This window comes from Caenorhabditis elegans, chromosome V, assembly GCF_000002985.6.
Source record: "Caenorhabditis elegans chromosome V".
NCBI lineage: Eukaryota > Metazoa > Nematoda > Chromadorea > Rhabditida > Rhabditidae > Caenorhabditis > Caenorhabditis elegans.
Window position 1 is genome coordinate 6,989,766 of NC_003283.11, and position 16,419 is coordinate 7,006,184.

At 32.9% G+C, this 16,419-nt stretch overlaps 4 protein-coding genes and 3 non-coding genes across 7 annotated transcripts; 4 read left to right on the forward strand and 3 right to left on the reverse strand.

Annotated features, from left to right (window-relative positions):
* Positions 1–379: 379 nt before the first annotated feature.
* nhr-162 (NR LBD domain-containing protein) lies at positions 380–2,106 on the reverse strand. The gene is made up of 5 exons (NM_072368.2): positions 2,035–2,106; positions 1,847–1,989; positions 1,562–1,641; positions 1,008–1,518; positions 380–738 (listed from the first exon to the last, which is right to left on the reverse strand). The coding sequence occupies exons 1-5, from the start codon at positions 2,094–2,096 to the stop codon at positions 491–493; spliced, it is 1,044 nt and encodes a 347-aa protein (NP_504769.1). The 5' UTR covers positions 2,097–2,106; the 3' UTR covers positions 380–490.
* A 3,342-nt stretch (positions 2,107–5,448) lies between these two features.
* On the reverse strand, positions 5,449–7,326 carry nhr-107 (Nuclear Hormone Receptor family). Its single transcript, NM_072369.6, has 8 exons — positions 7,163–7,326; positions 6,851–6,916; positions 6,714–6,805; positions 6,408–6,635; positions 6,179–6,360; positions 6,021–6,136; positions 5,645–5,790; positions 5,449–5,596 (listed from the first exon to the last, which is right to left on the reverse strand). The coding sequence occupies exons 1-8, from the start codon at positions 7,302–7,304 to the stop codon at positions 5,495–5,497; spliced, it is 1,074 nt and encodes a 357-aa protein (NP_504770.2). The 5' UTR covers positions 7,305–7,326; the 3' UTR covers positions 5,449–5,494.
* A 1,727-nt stretch (positions 7,327–9,053) lies between these two features.
* Positions 9,054–10,886, forward strand: nhr-42 (Nuclear hormone receptor family member nhr-42; the record flags this gene model as incomplete). The annotated part of the gene is made up of 7 exons (NM_072370.4): positions 9,054–9,136; positions 9,576–9,894; positions 9,940–10,065; positions 10,157–10,220; positions 10,269–10,380; positions 10,429–10,544; positions 10,591–10,886. 7 exons carry the CDS (start codon positions 9,054–9,056, stop codon positions 10,839–10,841), a joined length of 1,071 nt encoding a protein of 356 aa, NP_504771.1. The 3' UTR covers positions 10,842–10,886.
* 21ur-11640 lies at positions 10,594–10,614 on the forward strand. Its single transcript, NR_068994.1, has one exon.
* A 2,366-nt stretch (positions 10,887–13,252) lies between the features above and the next one.
* Positions 13,253–13,273, forward strand: 21ur-15462. Its single transcript, NR_068995.1, has one exon.
* A 259-nt stretch (positions 13,274–13,532) lies between these two features.
* On the reverse strand, positions 13,533–13,553 carry 21ur-12056. The gene has a single exon (NR_068996.1).
* Positions 13,554–14,384: 831 nt separating this feature from the next.
* srab-4 (Serpentine Receptor, class AB (Class A-like)) lies at positions 14,385–16,115 on the forward strand. Its single transcript, NM_072371.7, has 4 exons — positions 14,385–14,591; positions 15,130–15,559; positions 15,605–15,865; positions 15,913–16,115. Exons 1-4 carry the CDS (start codon positions 14,386–14,388, stop codon positions 16,000–16,002), a joined length of 987 nt encoding a protein of 328 aa, NP_504772.1. The 5' UTR covers position 14,385; the 3' UTR covers positions 16,003–16,115.
* The last annotated feature ends 304 nt before the right edge of the window (positions 16,116–16,419 follow it).

Here is a 16,419-nt window from a genome sequence, read left to right on the forward strand (position 1 = left end):
ACAGACGAATCACAAAGCGCCGAGTCTATTTTTAAGGAACCGATGTGTTGAAAGTGCAGCTTGTTAAAATTTCTCGCATGAAATGAAATAGTGGATAATATTAATGAGAGGTGAAACATCGCAAGCGGCGGAGATTGGTGCGTCTTTTTGGGGTTTGTCGGGAAGGTACACGCACCTTTATCTTCCCTCAGATCTTATTTACATCGCCTTCTAGGTCTCTTTCTATTCATCTGATAATAGTGGGACTACGCTGATGTTCAATTATTAGAAATATCAAAGTTTTCAGACAATAAGATTAAAATATTCCAACACTTTTCAACCAAAAAAGTAAATCTATGGGACAAAACCCATATTTTATATCTACGAATAAACAGTTATCTCACAAAAAAACCCCCGTTTATTAAATAAATAACAATAAAACCAGTGAAAATGCAATTATGAGCAAGATAAATTTGAGATCATAAGTAATAATATTTTTTGTACATGTAAATTATAGCTTTTTCACTTGGAAAATTGTCCTGAAATCTTCGTGTAGTGTAACATTATTAAACCCGCAGATAAGCACTTCTTCTTGTATTTTTTCCTCGGCTTTTTCTAGCAACAACAAAGTATCCATTGTTTCCACAAAACGCATTTCGTCGCAATTGCTGTCAGTTTGGTATCCTTTTAGTTCTCGTTGAACCACTTTTCGCACATTTTGACACAACTTTACGCCTTCCTCACTGATATTTGTGTATGCTGAAATGTTAAACAATTTTTAGAGAATTAATCCACCCTTAAATATTTTGCAATTTTTTAAATTTTGCAGAAAAACTGTAATTTTTGAAAACTAAAAATTGAAATGACAAATCACGAACAAAACATTTTACTCTGCTTAATCCTCCGATTTGGATTTTTTTTTCAGACTCGCATCTTTGAACCAATCATCGGATAGGTAACAGTGATTTCATGTTTAAATATTGTTGTTGTAGATGTTTTGTAGCAATGTGTAGCAAATTAAAACCTACCATCATCAAAAAGTAGCAACAGAAAAATAGCCATGTACTCAATTTTGTCGAGTTTTTTGAAATGAATCGGAACAGCGGTCTCGTAATAATGGAAATCCCAGTATGGTTTGAATATTTTTAAAATTTCGTGATCCTTTAATCGTTTTTCTTTCGGCATCGATGATCCGTAAAAATGAAGTAACATATCCGTATAATCTTTAGATTTGATATAAGCCTTTGATTCTTCGTAATCTGGACAAATCGCTACAGCTGAATCCAACATCATCCATCGAGGAAAAAAATTGCAAAGAATTGAATGCTTATCAGCCTCACTCAAAAGTTTTACATCTGTAAATATTTTCTCTCCAAGATCCCATAAAAGATGCGTGTCTCGCTTGACGAAGCTTGAAAATTGTGTAAAGTTTATTTCGCAAATTTTCTCTCCGTATAAGTCTTTTCGCATCTTTTCAACTTTTGTCCATTTACTCACTGTACACGAGATATTTGAGCAATCACGAGGTACTATGCGAGCCTAGAATATATGGTTTATTGAAATTTTTAAAATAAAAACTTACTGATAACAAAGATATTGAAGAGATATGTCCAGGTAGACTAGATGTGGTAATTTTATTTTTCTCTCTGGATCCTTGCACTTCTGAAAAAATTTACTTGTCAGGCTCTCGGGAGCAACTATTGGAGAAACTGAAACACACAAACGTACACTAGAGTTGAAAGTGAAAGAGTAAAAATACAAGCTATTGGAAACGCTATGATGCATTTTTGAAAAGAGGTAGCTATTTACGACTTTTTTTTCGATATTTCGTATATCATATTTAAACATTTCATCCATAAAAACTTACTACACTTTACCATTCCCGTTGCCATACATTTCAGCATCCGACAGTGTCTGCAGGGATGTGAAGTTGCCAACCGGTGCTTACACGTACATGAAATGTCCAACTTCCTTGAGTGTACATATCGTCTGAAAAATGCTGCGCATGCTCTGAAAAATTATCGATTTTTATTTTCAATTGAATACAACGCTCACCTACATGAAATTCCTCCGAAATGGGGCTCCGGTCCTTCTGCCCCGCACACCTGGCACAGCATCTGAAAATTGCAATTTTATTTTAAAATTATATTTATTGCATAAAAAAGAAACCATTATAGTTTGAATTTATGAATAAATACAGACGAATTGGTTGGTGTTTTATAGAACATTTCGAGATTTAAACAGAAATCTGTAGATCAAATTACTTGGTCTAGACTTGTGATTACTAGAATCATTAAAGAGGAAGTACATCTATAACAGCCGAATAAAAGCTGAAAAGCACATGCTGATCAGGCTCAGCACGTCCATTGCATTGACACACCCATGGCTGTCCATCGCACGCACCGACCGTGAAAAATGGAAAGAGTTTGTCCGCAGTTGCCTCGCAACTTGAACCCAACGGACATCAAAGTAAAGTATCAAAGTAAGTACCAAAGTACACACAATGTTCTTGCACTGTGCGTTGGGAGCAGGATTATTAGTAGCAGGCTTAAAATTATTAACCGCAGTGATACGGAAAACTTGTCAAAATTTAGAGTTTTCATAGCTAAAATTAGACTTTTTAAAAGTTTTGGAACTTAAAACATTTTTATTCTCGAAACAATTTCGATCATCTATAAAAACTATAAAACTATAAAACTATTATTTACAAATAATTTACAAAACTATTAGGAGAGTGCAATATAAATAGCAACATTCTAATATGGAGAATACGGTATCTAGTGAACTTTCAAAAAATAATATAGTTCAAAAATTTCCACCACAGACAGATTTAAAGATATAAAGATACCCCTGAGGACTCGCCGCTGGGCCGCTCAAGGTGAGAACGGCCGAGTGACGTACTGACATGGTTGTCAAATGGGCAAAGACAAAGGTCTCTCCCGTTCCACAATTATGGGATACCATACAGCTGTGTAACTAAACGTCGCAGCTTGCGAGAAACGTACCAATTGTAAGCTTTCAACTATACTATGGTTTTCTGTTTGTTGGGAGCATGTTTGATGCACAAAAAGTTTTACTGTGGATATCCACAAAAGTTAGCAAATGTTGAAAAAATGTCAAAGTTCAATCCAATGTAAATGGAAACTTTTTCAATTGAACTCGGAAGTGACTTTTTAAACTTTTTCACCATATCAATGATATCATTTTCAAAATGGGCGTTTTCATGTTTTTAAGTCATAGAAAAAGCCAGATAATAGTTTTACAGGGCTTTTTCGTTTATCAAAAACGAATTTTCTGCACTCTTGAACTATTAATATGTTAGTAATAATAAAAATGTTAACGGATATGGTAAATTTAAAATTGAACGTCAGAAAATTTAATCGAAATTTTCCAATCTTGCTATTGTCTTTTTTCAAGCCTAGATTAAATCACAAATGATATTGAGTTGAAATTTGAAAAATGAAATGGTCTATGAACATCTGTTCTGATTTTTTGGTACTCAGTGGGACTACTCATAAAATTGGAAAATTGGAAACAACTTCTTGAAAAAAACATTCAAATCGCTAATTGGGAAATGTCCTACCAATTTCAAGGTGACGAGTCATTGTCGTGAAACAACCCAAAATCGATAAATTGGAAATTGGTATTTGAGGTCAAGATTGCAAGTAAAGTAAGGTTCAAGTAAAAAACGCAACAAAAAACAATACAATCTTTAATATATAAACCCTTTCTTCTCTATTAATAAACACTAAGAAAAACTTAAGAAAAAAATCTGAGAACTTTCTGAGAACTTACAAAGAATTCAATTTGTTTCACTGTGATATCTTATCAGTATGTGGTTTATGCCGCCAAAAATAAGTTTATTCGTGTCAGTATGTAATTTAGTAAAGTGTTATGTTTTTATTTTCAAAACTATAATGTAGAGTTTTCAAGTTGACAGAGAATTTAAGATTTCTACGTTTACAAAAATGCGCACATGTCTTGAAGGTGACCGAGAATTTACAAACTCAAGCACCAATCACTACAAAAGGCATATAGTAGGCACGGTAGGCACAAAAGCCCAAAAAAATGCTTAACTATTTTAGAAGCTCTGAGAAAAGGTTTGCATCTTTCATTTCCTTTTTCATAGCAAAATATTGAACTGGTGAACTTTACGAACAGGTTTTGCAAAAAGTCACGTGAATTCGGCAAACGATGTTCCTCGAAAACATAGGATTAACGAATTTTGTTTACTATATTTTCAAGAGATTTTAATTACTAATTACCAAAAAACTCGAATCGTTGAAGAAAACTGAAATAAACTAAATAAAAATGAAGACAGTACTTGATGATACAAAAGACGGAGAAGGTACAAGATAAGATACCACGTCACCAATGCCACCAGACTAATCATTGAACAGGAAACATGTGTTAGTGAAAAGGAAGTATAAACTTGCGATCAACTTTCTGCTGAACCTCATCATATGTTTCAATTTGTCTGTGCCTCAATTTTGTTCTATGATCTCTTTGCATCTCTCTGTGATTGTACTTTTTTTCTCTGAATGCCTACTTCCTCTTCCCTATTTGCACATCTCGCCAATGTTTTAAAGTTGCGCCGTTGCCACGTCTACGGCGAGAAATATCTCTAGTTTGCAATTGGCGTGAATATAAATAGCACAGACTACTAGGTCTCACTTATTGGAAAAGTTTGCATAATATATTCAAAATTAAAAGTGATGTGTGAAAAATACCATTGCTGTATTTATCACAAATATCGAAAATTTACAAGTGCATTCACATCAATATCAAAATGTAAATTGGAACCCACTTAAATTCTGCTGTTTTTTATTAAAATAAAATTTCAGAGCCCTATCATATGACACTATTTCTGATACATTTTGAATTTTTTTTCAATTAAAAACGACAATAAATAAAACAATAATCTTAGCTGATTTATAAAACTTGCAGTTTTAAGCTTGCCAATTCAATAGAAACTAAACAAAAAAGTTGCATTCTGTATTAAAACACTCAAGAATTAAGATGCGTTCGATCACTAAAGCAAAATAACAGCTTGAGGTACAAGATCTAGAAACCACACATCAGGCTAGAATAAACATAGTACAAGTCTAGATGATTATGAATCAAGAACGATTATATCACCTGCTCAAGGTTCGTGAACCTTTTTTGCATGATTAGATATCACGGGGGTAATTGAAAAGACCTAAGTTTTCAAAGCTGAACAAAATACATGGTAGAATTCTAAAATGCAATTTTGGTTTGGGCTAACTTCTGCGACGTTTTCTTGGAGTATGTTGCTCTAAAAAATATATATTTAAATTGGTTACGTTTCAGTATATGTTCTCAATACAACATTTTTGGCAACATTGAAATTGAAAATGAAATTTTAAAACCTAGAAAATTTTGATAGACTGTGGAGAACTTTCCAAAATATAAGATAACTGTTTTTCCATTCATTAGTAATCAAAGATCTAAATACGGAAAATTTTATTCACACCGAATATGATATTTTCTTATTTCAGTATTTCTCCCACATTATCATGTTTTTCATGTCGTCATCAACTTCAAAGTTGTAAAATCCGCACAAAGCAATTTCTTCTTGACATTTTCGTTCTGCCTTCTGCAATAAAAGCTTGCATTGAGATCTGGTAGTCATGGCTAGACTTACCTCAATTATGTTCAGAGTGTCCAAGGTTTCAAAGAATCTGCTCGATGTTGTACATGTCTCATTAAAATGTGCGCTCAGCTCTCGACATATGATTTTTCGCATAGAATGGCATAGTTCTGATAATTCGTCGCTGATATTCGTATAACCTGAAAATGTGCTCTTAGAACTTTCAAAATTTTTTCAGTGGATGCAATTAGTTCGGCTTCAAGGTTGGCAAGACGACAAGACAATAGAGTAGATTTTCTTCTTGGTGCTATATTTTTAAACTCAGGAACTAAAATTCTTGGCTTCAAAACCAAAACTTATTGTTAGACCCAACATTATTAAATATGCCAAAGAATATCTATATCTTATGTTTTTAATTTCAAAAACTTACTTCCATCCCAAAAAATAATTCCAAACAGTGCCATGTTTTCCATGTCGTTGAGTTTCAATGCAAGAAACGGGTCAATAACTTGTTCGAAATGATATTTCCAGTACGGTTCAAATACCCTTAACCACAAATTAAAAATAACCACTCTAGTGGCTAAATACCTTATTATATCCTCTTGACTTATTGCTGAATTATCTCTCACGGTGTTGACATAAAATTCGTTAATTGATGTACACATTGCTCCGGATGGAGAATAGAAATTCTTTGAATCATTATATTTTGTTGCAAGCATTGTTACCTCCAAAATACTCCATTTCGAATAAAAGTTGTTGAACAAAATTCTCTGAAACTTTCATACCTACTAACTGTGTCTACAATTTAAAATCTAACCTTATCCATTTTGCACAGCTGATTAAACTCAGGGAATGTATCCTCGCATAGTTTCCACATCAGCTTAGAATCCGTTTTTACTTCCAATGATAATTCGTAAAGATTCACTTGCATTGTTCCAGTTGTGCTGGGTGTCATGTTGTATATAGCTTCTCTTGTCATTTCGAGATTTTTGTAGTTTTTAATAATTAACTTTATGAGTTCCGAGTCTCTAGGTTGAAGTCCGTACTGAAAACCAAAACTTCAAAGGTTTTGAAATCTGTATAGTCTTCTTGAATCCCGTAAAATTTTTAGAAAAAAAATCACCTCAATACTTGAAAGAGTAGACTCTGGAGACGATGACCCTTCAATCATTTTTATTTTAAACGGATTATTGACATCTCGAGGTCCTTGTACTTCTGAAAATTGTTCTATAAAAGACTCTCAACACGCGAACTACTAACTTGATGCTTCCATGCCCACTGCCTTGCACTTTTTCATGCGACACAGCCTACACGGGTATTGGCTTTCTGAAATAAGATATTACGTTCTTGGCTGGTTATGAAGAAAAACATTTGATTCGATGTATAATATATTTTAGAGAATGCATCGTTTCAAATATAAAATATTGAAGCGTTTTTTTTTTTGTTTTTTCTCTGAACGTTTTTGCTCTAATTTAATCACGATTTTCCATATAAATATACGAATTTTCCCAATTTATTTTTCGGTTAGAAAGATAATGAAATGCTACATATCCCAATAATTATAAAATTTACCTTTCTTTGATAGGCATTTGCACAAAATTGTCAGCTTTTTTGAGTTTACATATCTTCTGAAAAACGCAGCACATGCTCTGCATGCAATTGCTCCAAAATGATACTGAGCCGATGACGCATCACAAACCATACAATTCACCATTTTTGTTGCTTTTCAAACTTATCTGAAATCTGAAATTTTCAAATTGAAAAACTCGAACAAAAAAGACAGAGAATTAGATTTAATCGCTCAAAAAGTGACGACATGAAAATAATCGACCGGTCGATTTATTGTGTGAGAGGTAGAGACAGAGGAAAAAGAGAGAGAGAGAGTGGAGCTAAAAAATGTTATTAAGGAAAGTTAATAAAATTTTCAGAGTCCCTTATCAATAACATTTCCCTTTTTTACACTTTTACGCATCGAACTACGCACAATCTACAACCTACACGTGTAGGCAAACTATAATAGTTTGTGCATTTGAAATGAGCAGAGTTCGAGAATGTGCACAAACAGAAATGTTATCTGCCTTTTGTGTTTTTGACATTTTCAACTGTACTTCTTGTATGTTCTTGCGTCATAATTTGAATTGCATGTTCAGTAATTTCAAAAAATGCCAACTTCATGTTTTATCAAGCATGTTTCTCTCCCGCACTCTCATTTTTGCTTTGTTTTTGGTGTTCTCTAACTTAATGTGATGGTTCTCATTATTCTTCAAATCACATTCGTTGATGGTTATTGATACTTACTAATTCGGACTAATTTGCAATTTTACAAAAAAACGAAACAGAAAAAAAGGAAAATCGATAGTTCTTGCTATCTGGTTGAAGAAACACGTGCACTAATTCTCATATTTGCTTTTCTGCCTTGTCGACAAGGCTTTCCGAATTGAACCGTAAAATGGAGTGGTCTCTGGTTCACATGATTTTCTGAACCAAGCAGAATCACTTCAAAGATTATTAATCGTTTTTATTGGTTTGTCAAAAGTTACTACTCATTTTTTCAAACCTTAAAAATATACAAATTCGGAATTTAAGAGCTTTTTTGAATCTGTAGATTGCCAAAACTGATATTTAGTGAAAAGTAGAAAAAAATAATTTGAAAAATACAGAAAATGCATCGAAGGAAATATTATTTGTTCACATTCATATCTAAAAATGTCAGAAAACTTATTTAGGGTAAATAGAACATATTAAAGACGTACGACTTTTCCAGTAGCTAGAGATTATTCTATTACCCGTATCCTAAAAACTTATTCTAAGAAATGATTTCTGATCACTCCATATGATTACTTGATTTCTTAAACTTGCACTACAAAGAACGTTTGTTTTCACTACAACAGCTTTAGAGCAAACATACTTCGTTTTCTTCTCTGGTTTCCCTAAATCACGAATTATTACATAAACTTTATTCACTGTAATTAGACAATATCAAATTTAGGAATTCATCAAAAACAATATAAAAACATAGAAAACGATGGACGATCATTTACAAAAAGTACATGAAACTGATCAGTTCTTGTTTCTATCTCTCTGTCTTTTGCACTCTGCGTCTCTCTTTGCCAATCTCTATCCAATTTCATCTATTCACAAGTCTCCCTTCGCAGTCTATTTATCCATTTTATTCTGTCTGTTCGCATTTTTTCTATTCCGTTTTTGATGGTTATTGATATAGACTTTTTCAAATTGCAATTAAAGAAACAAAAAATTAGTTAAAAATGTCACGAAAGTGACCAACAAGAAGTTTGTAGTGTACGTAATAAGTGAAAATCAATAATGCCTGTTATCGGTGGGCAAGAAAGCACGTGCAATTGCCCCTTTTTTGTGTTTGTTCACACTTCAAAATGGTATTTCCCTCGTTGAACCTCTCTTGTTAGTTTTTATCGGTTTCAAACAAAATGTTCAAATTTTCCAGATGACCAGACAAACTACGTCGCAAACTTGCTTGATCTGTGGAGATTCTGCTGATTCTCTCCATTTTGGGGCATTGTCATGCAGGTAAGTGTGAAATAAATACTAATTCTTATAGATCTTTTTATTTTGGCTTACGTACTTGCTAATATCATTTCGTAGATTGGTAGGAACCCAAATAAGCACGATGAAGGCGTAGATCACCCAGAACGCTGACTATTTGTGCCCAAATGACAGTCATAGTTGTTAATTGTTCAAAAACTGTACACTTTCTAAACCTGATTTATTTCCAATTATACTGTTCTACGCTTTAAAAATAGACGAAATTTTGCTGATAAATTCGAAAAACTTTCAAATTGGGTGTTACTATCAATAAACTACAGTATGCAAAAAATTGTTCCTTCAAAAACTGTCAGATTAAAAATTTAGTTTATTAAAATATTTCCAGTTTTGAATGTAGGGTTTTTCCCATCAAAAAGCCAGAACTTGATTTTGCTAAAACTTCTAAATCAGTTTTTATTTTCAGAGCATGTGCCGCGTTTTTCCGTAGGAAGGTGGCCGGTCGCCGAAATATTTTTCGACGTTGTGATCGTCAATGCAAAGTTGACACCGGGATGAGGAAACTGTGTGCCAGCTGTCGATATGACAAGTGCTTAAAAGTTGGAATGAGAGAATCAGCGGTACTTTCAAGACTTGCAAAGAAGAATCAGAATTATAAGAAATCAATTGTTGGGTCGCCGGATGCATATGAGCCATCTACCTCAACGTCTGACAGTGTTTTGGAGAATCTTCAAAGTGCTTATCACAAACTTGAAGAAACGAGAAAACGAGTTTTTAACATTTCTGTAAGTTTTAAAGTGATAGTTTATTCGAATTTTAAGAATATTCAGGAAACACACGTCTCCCAATGTTGCAATTACAAGCGAATGAATGACGTGTTCTTTGAAGACATAAAATTAGTAATGGAGCATTTGTTGGAGACATTCAAAAAATCAGATATTTCACAGGAACAGGAAGTATTAATTTTACTTTTTATTTACTCAATGTTGAAAAATTTTTTATCTAGAAAAATTGAAAATTTTCCTATTCAAATTGTCACAATTCTAGAAGCTCCTTTGCGTACACTTCATGGTTCCATTCATTCTCTTTGAAGGTGGTTACAAATCCACAAGTGAGTTATTTTTAAACAATACATCTTTAAATTTGTCTGAAATTTCAGACAGTGACTTATTCTACCTGCCAAGTGGAGATTTCATTGATGAGAACAGAATCGAAGAGTACTACAGTAATCCGGATGACCAAAATGATAATAGCGCAAAATCTGCTGCGGAGTAAGTTTTACTTGTAGTGCTCCCAGTGCTTATATTTTGAATTTGCAGAGTTTTTCGACCCTACTGGAAGTTAAACAAGCAAACGCTCAAGACCCATTTAGATGATGTTCAGCTGGATCTTCCCGAATTTTTGTTCATCACTGCGTTAATATATTTCGATGATGGTATGTTTCAGCTGTTATCTAAAATTTAATAAAAAATTTATTTCAGGACTCCTAGACCAAAACGAAGAATGTATTGAAGTTTGCAAACAGATGAAAGCAAAAATAATCGAAGAACTGACTGATTACGAGAAAAACGTTCGGATCAACGAAGATCATTCGTATCGAGTTGGTCAGATTATAATGGTTCTACACGGTATTCAACGTACCATGAACATGATTCACGAGACAAAGGAGATTTCATTGGTGTATAATGTTTATGATATGCATTCCAGTATTTTTGGAAATATGGCAGAATAGATCTAGTGTATAAACTTTTGATGATTAATGAACTTTTCAAGAAATATATTATGTTCGAGGGAGCGTTAAATTTTGATTTGAAAGTTGATAAAAAGATAACGGCGTAAATTCATTTTGTGACTTATGGCTAAAAATTTTAATGTGCATTTTTTGATCTACAGCTGCTGTGAAAAATAGAAATAGAGAAAACTCACTGGTTTTCATTGCTGCCAGCCTGTGCCAGGTCTGCACGGAAAACATCAATGGAAAAATTCCAATAATTAAAAATGGCCAAGAAATATTACGCAATGGGAATTTCGACTATTGCCCAATTCTAGTTGTAAAAAATTCTTTTTTGAAATTGATCCTAAATTACCAAATTTTGTAACACTTCACACTTTACAAGCTATTTGAAAATGTTCGCTTAATATTTGGTCAACTGCCAAGTTTACAATATGTTTGCAATATATTTTAGTTTACAATATAGTTTACAATACAATATTACAATTTATAATACAATAATAACAATGTGTGTTTTTTTACAAATGTTGAACAGCGTCCCATTTTTTAATCCCTATAATGTTTAAATAAAGATACTTGGAACAAAGTAAAAAAAAAACACTTTTGCAAATAAAAAATAGCAAAAAAAAGGGGGTTTTTTTTTAAATATTTTTTCAAATACTATTTGGGCGTTTGTAGAGCTATAGAAATAGTTTCAAGTTGTCAAACTGTCTTGAACTTTAACAAGATGTAAAATGTTCACATATGAAACATCCATGAATATTCGAGATGTTTACCGCTGTGTTTGTGGTTTATTAAGTTTTTTTTTTCAATTTTTGCACTTTGACCTTGGTTCTGGAAATCGTTCACGCGAAGAAACGTTGTGAATATTCAATGAAGTTAGTTTTCCGCCATGCGGTGAAATTTGAAGGTTAGAATGATGTTTCATTTTTTCATGACCCGCTCATAAATCAATGGACTTTCTGATCTGGTATATTGCTCACTGTCTCTGTTTAAAAAACAATGTCTAGTGTTATACCGTGAGAGAAGCCACAAAATAAGCTTCTTCAAAAAAAACAACGATGAGCACAATGTCAATATTTACGTTTTGTTGCAAAACAAAATGAAGATAACGGCAGACAGAATGGTCCTACACAGCCACTAAGTCCATGGATGAGTGATGAATGAACTTTTGGCAAAGGATTAGTGCTTGCTCACAAAGTTTACTACTTTTTTCAAAGAAAGATATGCAACAGAATGTGGAATCGTCATTTTTTTCTGAACAATACTCGAAGTTTAATATTCAAATCGTGCATTTTGCAATAATTCTACTGAATTAAACATTTGCCGTTGTAGCGTAGATCATCGCAAATCAGTTGTTTTTCAATTACGTCTGAAAAGTAGAAACTTCCTTTTCTACGAACCTGGTGATCAGGAATGCCCTGGTTTTCTGCTCAACACCTTCAGGTACATGTAAACTGATGCTTCATTTGTTTTCCGTGTAAAGTTTTTGTAGGTGTTAGGTTTCATTCCATGTGATCTTTTGAAACCATTTGGTAAACCCCCAAACAAATGTGTTTTAGTCTTTTCAATTGTATGCTAACATTTTTTTCGAAATGCTTTTAGGCTGGTAGCTCCATTCAATATTTTCCTAATCCTCTGTAAAAAAGAAAGAGAAGAATAGTTTTTTGTAATTGAAAATGTAAGTTTGCCACCTAGTTCTGCAAAATTTTTGATGATTTCTAACTTTTCTTTAGCATTTTTCAAACACAAAATAATCACTTCCTAAAAATGGAAAAATGCTGGAGCTTCAAATAATTATCTATTGACCTTTTTTTCAAGTTTATTTTTTTAGGCTTTGTTTTTCTTTATTTGTTTCAAAATTTTTTTTTTGTTTTTTAGTAATTTTTAGATTTTTAAAGTAACAGTATTAATTAATTTTCAACTATTTTCAACTATTATGTACAAAAACAAGATTTTTGATGAACAGGCTTTTTGATACTCCCAGCATATAATTAATTAAATTCAAAAAACAAATCACGCTATCATTTCCAACTCATCAGATATGAAAAAATGTTTTCTCAATACCGCAGTCTATTAAAAAAAAACGCCTGCCTACCTCACTAGGAAACCAACTACGCGTACCATGGGACCTGAAAATGTGAGCTTAACATCTAACTTAACTTTTTTCCGAAAACTTAAAAGAAACTTGCGGATTTTGGTACTATTAATTGGTGACTATTTTTAAATAATATGTATTATTATTTAGCATGAATTTTCAAATAGCAATAGTATGATTTAACCCAAAATCTAGAATTTCAATGTTATTTTCAGCTGATTAAATTTCGATTTTTTTTAAATCGATTTTTATATTGGGAATCGTGATGCATTTTCATAAAATTGTTAAATTTCAGAAATTTAGTCATGGATAATAATAATTTATAGGTATCGCACACGAACCAATCCCCCGTGTTCAGTTTTTTTGATTATCAGTTGTTCTGATTTCTCTCCGTTCCATTTGTTTGCTCACATTCGAAAAAGCATTCACTCACGCCAAAACGTCAATTTGGGAGGGTTGAAAATGAGGAAAAACAGATATCTCGAATGTGGCTGTTTTCTTTTTTTTTCTTTTGAAAATGTTTCCGCTCCTCTTTTTCTCGTGACCTTTTGATCCATGTTTCTCAAAGGAGAAATTTCGAATTAGCCATCTCTATCTCATAGATGATTTTCGAAACAAGGGGACAACCAAATGTGCGGCTATGTATAACATTGCTGAAGCTGCTCATTTAAAATTCCGCGTGGCAAGTACTAGAAAAGCACTCAACTTCATCTTCTTATTTTTGTTTCTTTTTAAATTTTCTAGCACCCGTCCTGTTTCCGTTTCCAACCCACACGTGACACCACTTTTTGGTCTTCACATATTGTTTGAGATCTTCCCCCGGAAACCAGTCGCATCTAGTAGCAATTGGACTCTGTGCAAACCCGAGAGTTCAGTATTTCTTACTCGTTTCCTTTCTATTGTCCTCTCTTTTACCTTCAAGAAGGTTTTCATTCCACAGCACTCCCACACATGGATATCTATTCTTCTTTCTACATCTCTACGTGAGCATCGCCAATTCCCAAAGTCCCAAAAGTGTACAAATTGGACGTTGATTAGTGGAAATCATACGACTAACGGCTCATGAAAATTCTCTATTTAGTGTCTCACTTTTCAACTATACAAGTTGATTTTTAATTTCTAAAAAATATTGTTTCCGATATATTATTTTTATTTTTGTTCTCTTTCTATGTACAAGTATCAGCATGTTAAACTAGACTCACAAATTGCTCAAAAGAACTAGGTGCAAAATGAAAGCATATATGCTGGAATAATTTTGTTATTCTCAATTACCTAGTCTACTTTACCTTGAAAAAGATATTTTCGGCCAAGTTCCGTTTCTTTTTCCATAAATAAAAGTTTGAAAACCTGGTATCTAATTAAGAATTTGATGGTAGTCTATCAATTTTGTCCTTCAATTTCCATTTTCTTCTATCAAATTTTCCACTCAAGAATTAATGTTTCAGAATGTCGGACTGCGAGCAGATGACAGATATGACCACATCTTTGTGGCTCCGGCTATCCCTTTTTGTGAATCTCGGCATCACGATAATCTCGTTTCCAGTTCTGTTAACTGCTTTACACTATATAAATTCTCAGCAACTGTTTCATCGGAATACAAGGATTCAGATTAAAGTTCACATATTTGCATTGTTGGTTCATTCCACAGGAAGGTGAGTTGTTTTTTGAATTCGTTTGGGAAATAATTGAGATGTTAAATTCTGTCCTGAAAAATTGTTTCTAATTAATGAATTTTAAAATTAATGAAATACTGTAATATTACTTTTTTTTCATATTTCAGTTTAAAAATCTAGGGGACAGTTTTACGCGTTACGCTAATGGTGCGAACAAAAATGTTCGGCGTTCGAAAATGATTTTTTTTTAATGTGGTAATAATCTAGGATATCCTTTTTCAGTTTTATCGTTTCAAATTATCTTTGTGCAAAAAAAGCCAGCACGTGAGACACCAATAATGGTTGCCACATTTTGAACCTCCCAAAATTATTTTTGTCACTCTTCCATTTTTCATAATGATACGCTAGAATGGCAAAAAGAAGTTAGTAGCAATTTGGAGTTAGTCAGTTAAATTATTGTTTTCTAGTATTTGGGCACGTGTTCGAATTTATTAAAAAACGACAGTTTGTTATTTAGGGACTACAAATATTTATATTTCTATATGGATAAACAGTTTAATTTGGTTTTTTTTTTCAGATTTGCTCTTCATTCCCTGGACCTCATAAACTATTTTTCAAATACTGGTTGTGATGCTCTACCCGATTTCTATCGATGTCTTGTTGTTCGAGGACTTTATAACTTTGGAATGGCGCTTGCAGCAATGTGCTCAACAAGTCTTGTCATCGAACGAGCAATAGCACTTCACTATAACTCGACTTATGAAATGTGTGGAAGAGGATTCGGTGTTCTTCTAGGATTTCTTCAACTTTTCCTCGCATTTGCATTCTTGTTTAAACTCTACTTTGATGCCTCATTTACACCAGTCCCAAATGTTACTCTTTATTATTGTCAGACTCTAGCTTCCGGTCACGGATCCGTCTGGACAATTAATGCTCCACTATATGCAGTTATGATTGCTCAGTGTGTATGTAGATTGGCGTTTTGGTACATCGGAGTGCAAACTAAAGTAAGTATCTTTGACATTGAAGAATCAAATAAAATCAGTTTTCAGAGGAAGAGAAACACCCAGAAACTACAAACACTGAGCACTCGGTATACTTTGGAGCAAGGAATTCGATCTATAAAAGCACTGAATATGTTCATTAACGCCAATTGTTTCGTATTTTTCTTTTTCTCGTTTATTGGAACTTCATTACATTTTAATTCGAGTAAAATGAGCAGACCAACGTACTTTGCTCTCGTGGAAGTGATTCATTTTATTCCAACTTATGGAATTCTACTTTCAATTTACATTTATTTTTCTTTGAAAAAGGTAAATCAATTCTAGTTAGAAAGTAATGTTAATCTTAAATTTTTCAGCTTGACTCAAAGCAAAAGACATCACTCACAAAAAGCATGCAGATGGATCCGAGTCGTTATCTGATCGAATTCAAAAAACAAATTGGTTAAGCCACGTACATATTTTATTTTATTTTATTTTTGTTCTGTGAACATTTTCATTACCAATGTATTGTGATAAATGAAGACTAAAAGGTCTTCCTAATTTTTTTTGGAGAACATTTTTTTTCTTACTTTTTCTGTAGTTGTTGCAACAGGAGTATTCAAAGCAATTTGTTTAATTAACCTAAAATTAATTAGATGATAAATGTTGCCAGAAACCCGGAAGTGCAACTTGGAAAATATTATTCAAAATCTGGAACTTGACAATTGTAATAAATTGAAATCACGATGCACTAAACAAATTTGTTACTTAATCTAAAGTAAAAGTTATTTTGATACACAAGGTCCTGAGAGATTTTAAATCACGTTTCCAACATCAAACTTTTCACACACTACGAGTTCGAAGAGTTCGATCTTTGAAATGAT

Excerpts from the sequence above, each read along its gene's own strand:
- nhr-162 (NM_072368.2), bottom strand. The coding sequence starts at position 2,096 with ATGCTGTGCCAGGTGTGCGGGGCAGAAGGACCGGAGCCCCATTTCGGA. Across the intron at positions 1,642-1,846 it reads AACGGGAATGGTAAAGTGTA|AAGTGCAAGGATCCAGAGAG; the intron begins GTAAGTTTTTAT and ends AAATTTTTTCAG. Across the intron at positions 1,519-1,561 it reads CTTCAATATCTTTGTTATCA|GCTCGCATAGTACCTCGTGA; the intron begins GTAAGTTTTTAT and ends CATATATTCTAG.
- nhr-107 (NM_072369.6), bottom strand. The coding sequence starts at position 7,304 with ATGGTGAATTGTATGGTTTGTGATGCGTCATCGGCTCAGTATCATTTT. Across the intron at positions 6,636-6,713 it reads CTACTCTTTCAAGTATTGAG|TACGGACTTCAACCTAGAGA; the intron begins GTGATTTTTTTT and ends TTTGGTTTTCAG. Across the intron at positions 6,361-6,407 it reads AGCTGTGCAAAATGGATAAG|AGAATTTTGTTCAACAACTT; the intron begins GTTAGATTTTAA and ends TGAAAGTTTCAG.
- srab-4 (NM_072371.7), top strand. The coding sequence starts at position 14,386 with ATGTCGGACTGCGAGCAGATGACAGATATGACCACATCTTTGTGGCTC. Across the intron at positions 14,592-15,129 it reads TTGGTTCATTCCACAGGAAG|ATTTGCTCTTCATTCCCTGG; the intron begins GTGAGTTGTTTT and ends TTTTTTTTTCAG. Across the intron at positions 15,866-15,912 it reads TTTATTTTTCTTTGAAAAAG|CTTGACTCAAAGCAAAAGAC; the intron begins GTAAATCAATTC and ends TAAATTTTTCAG.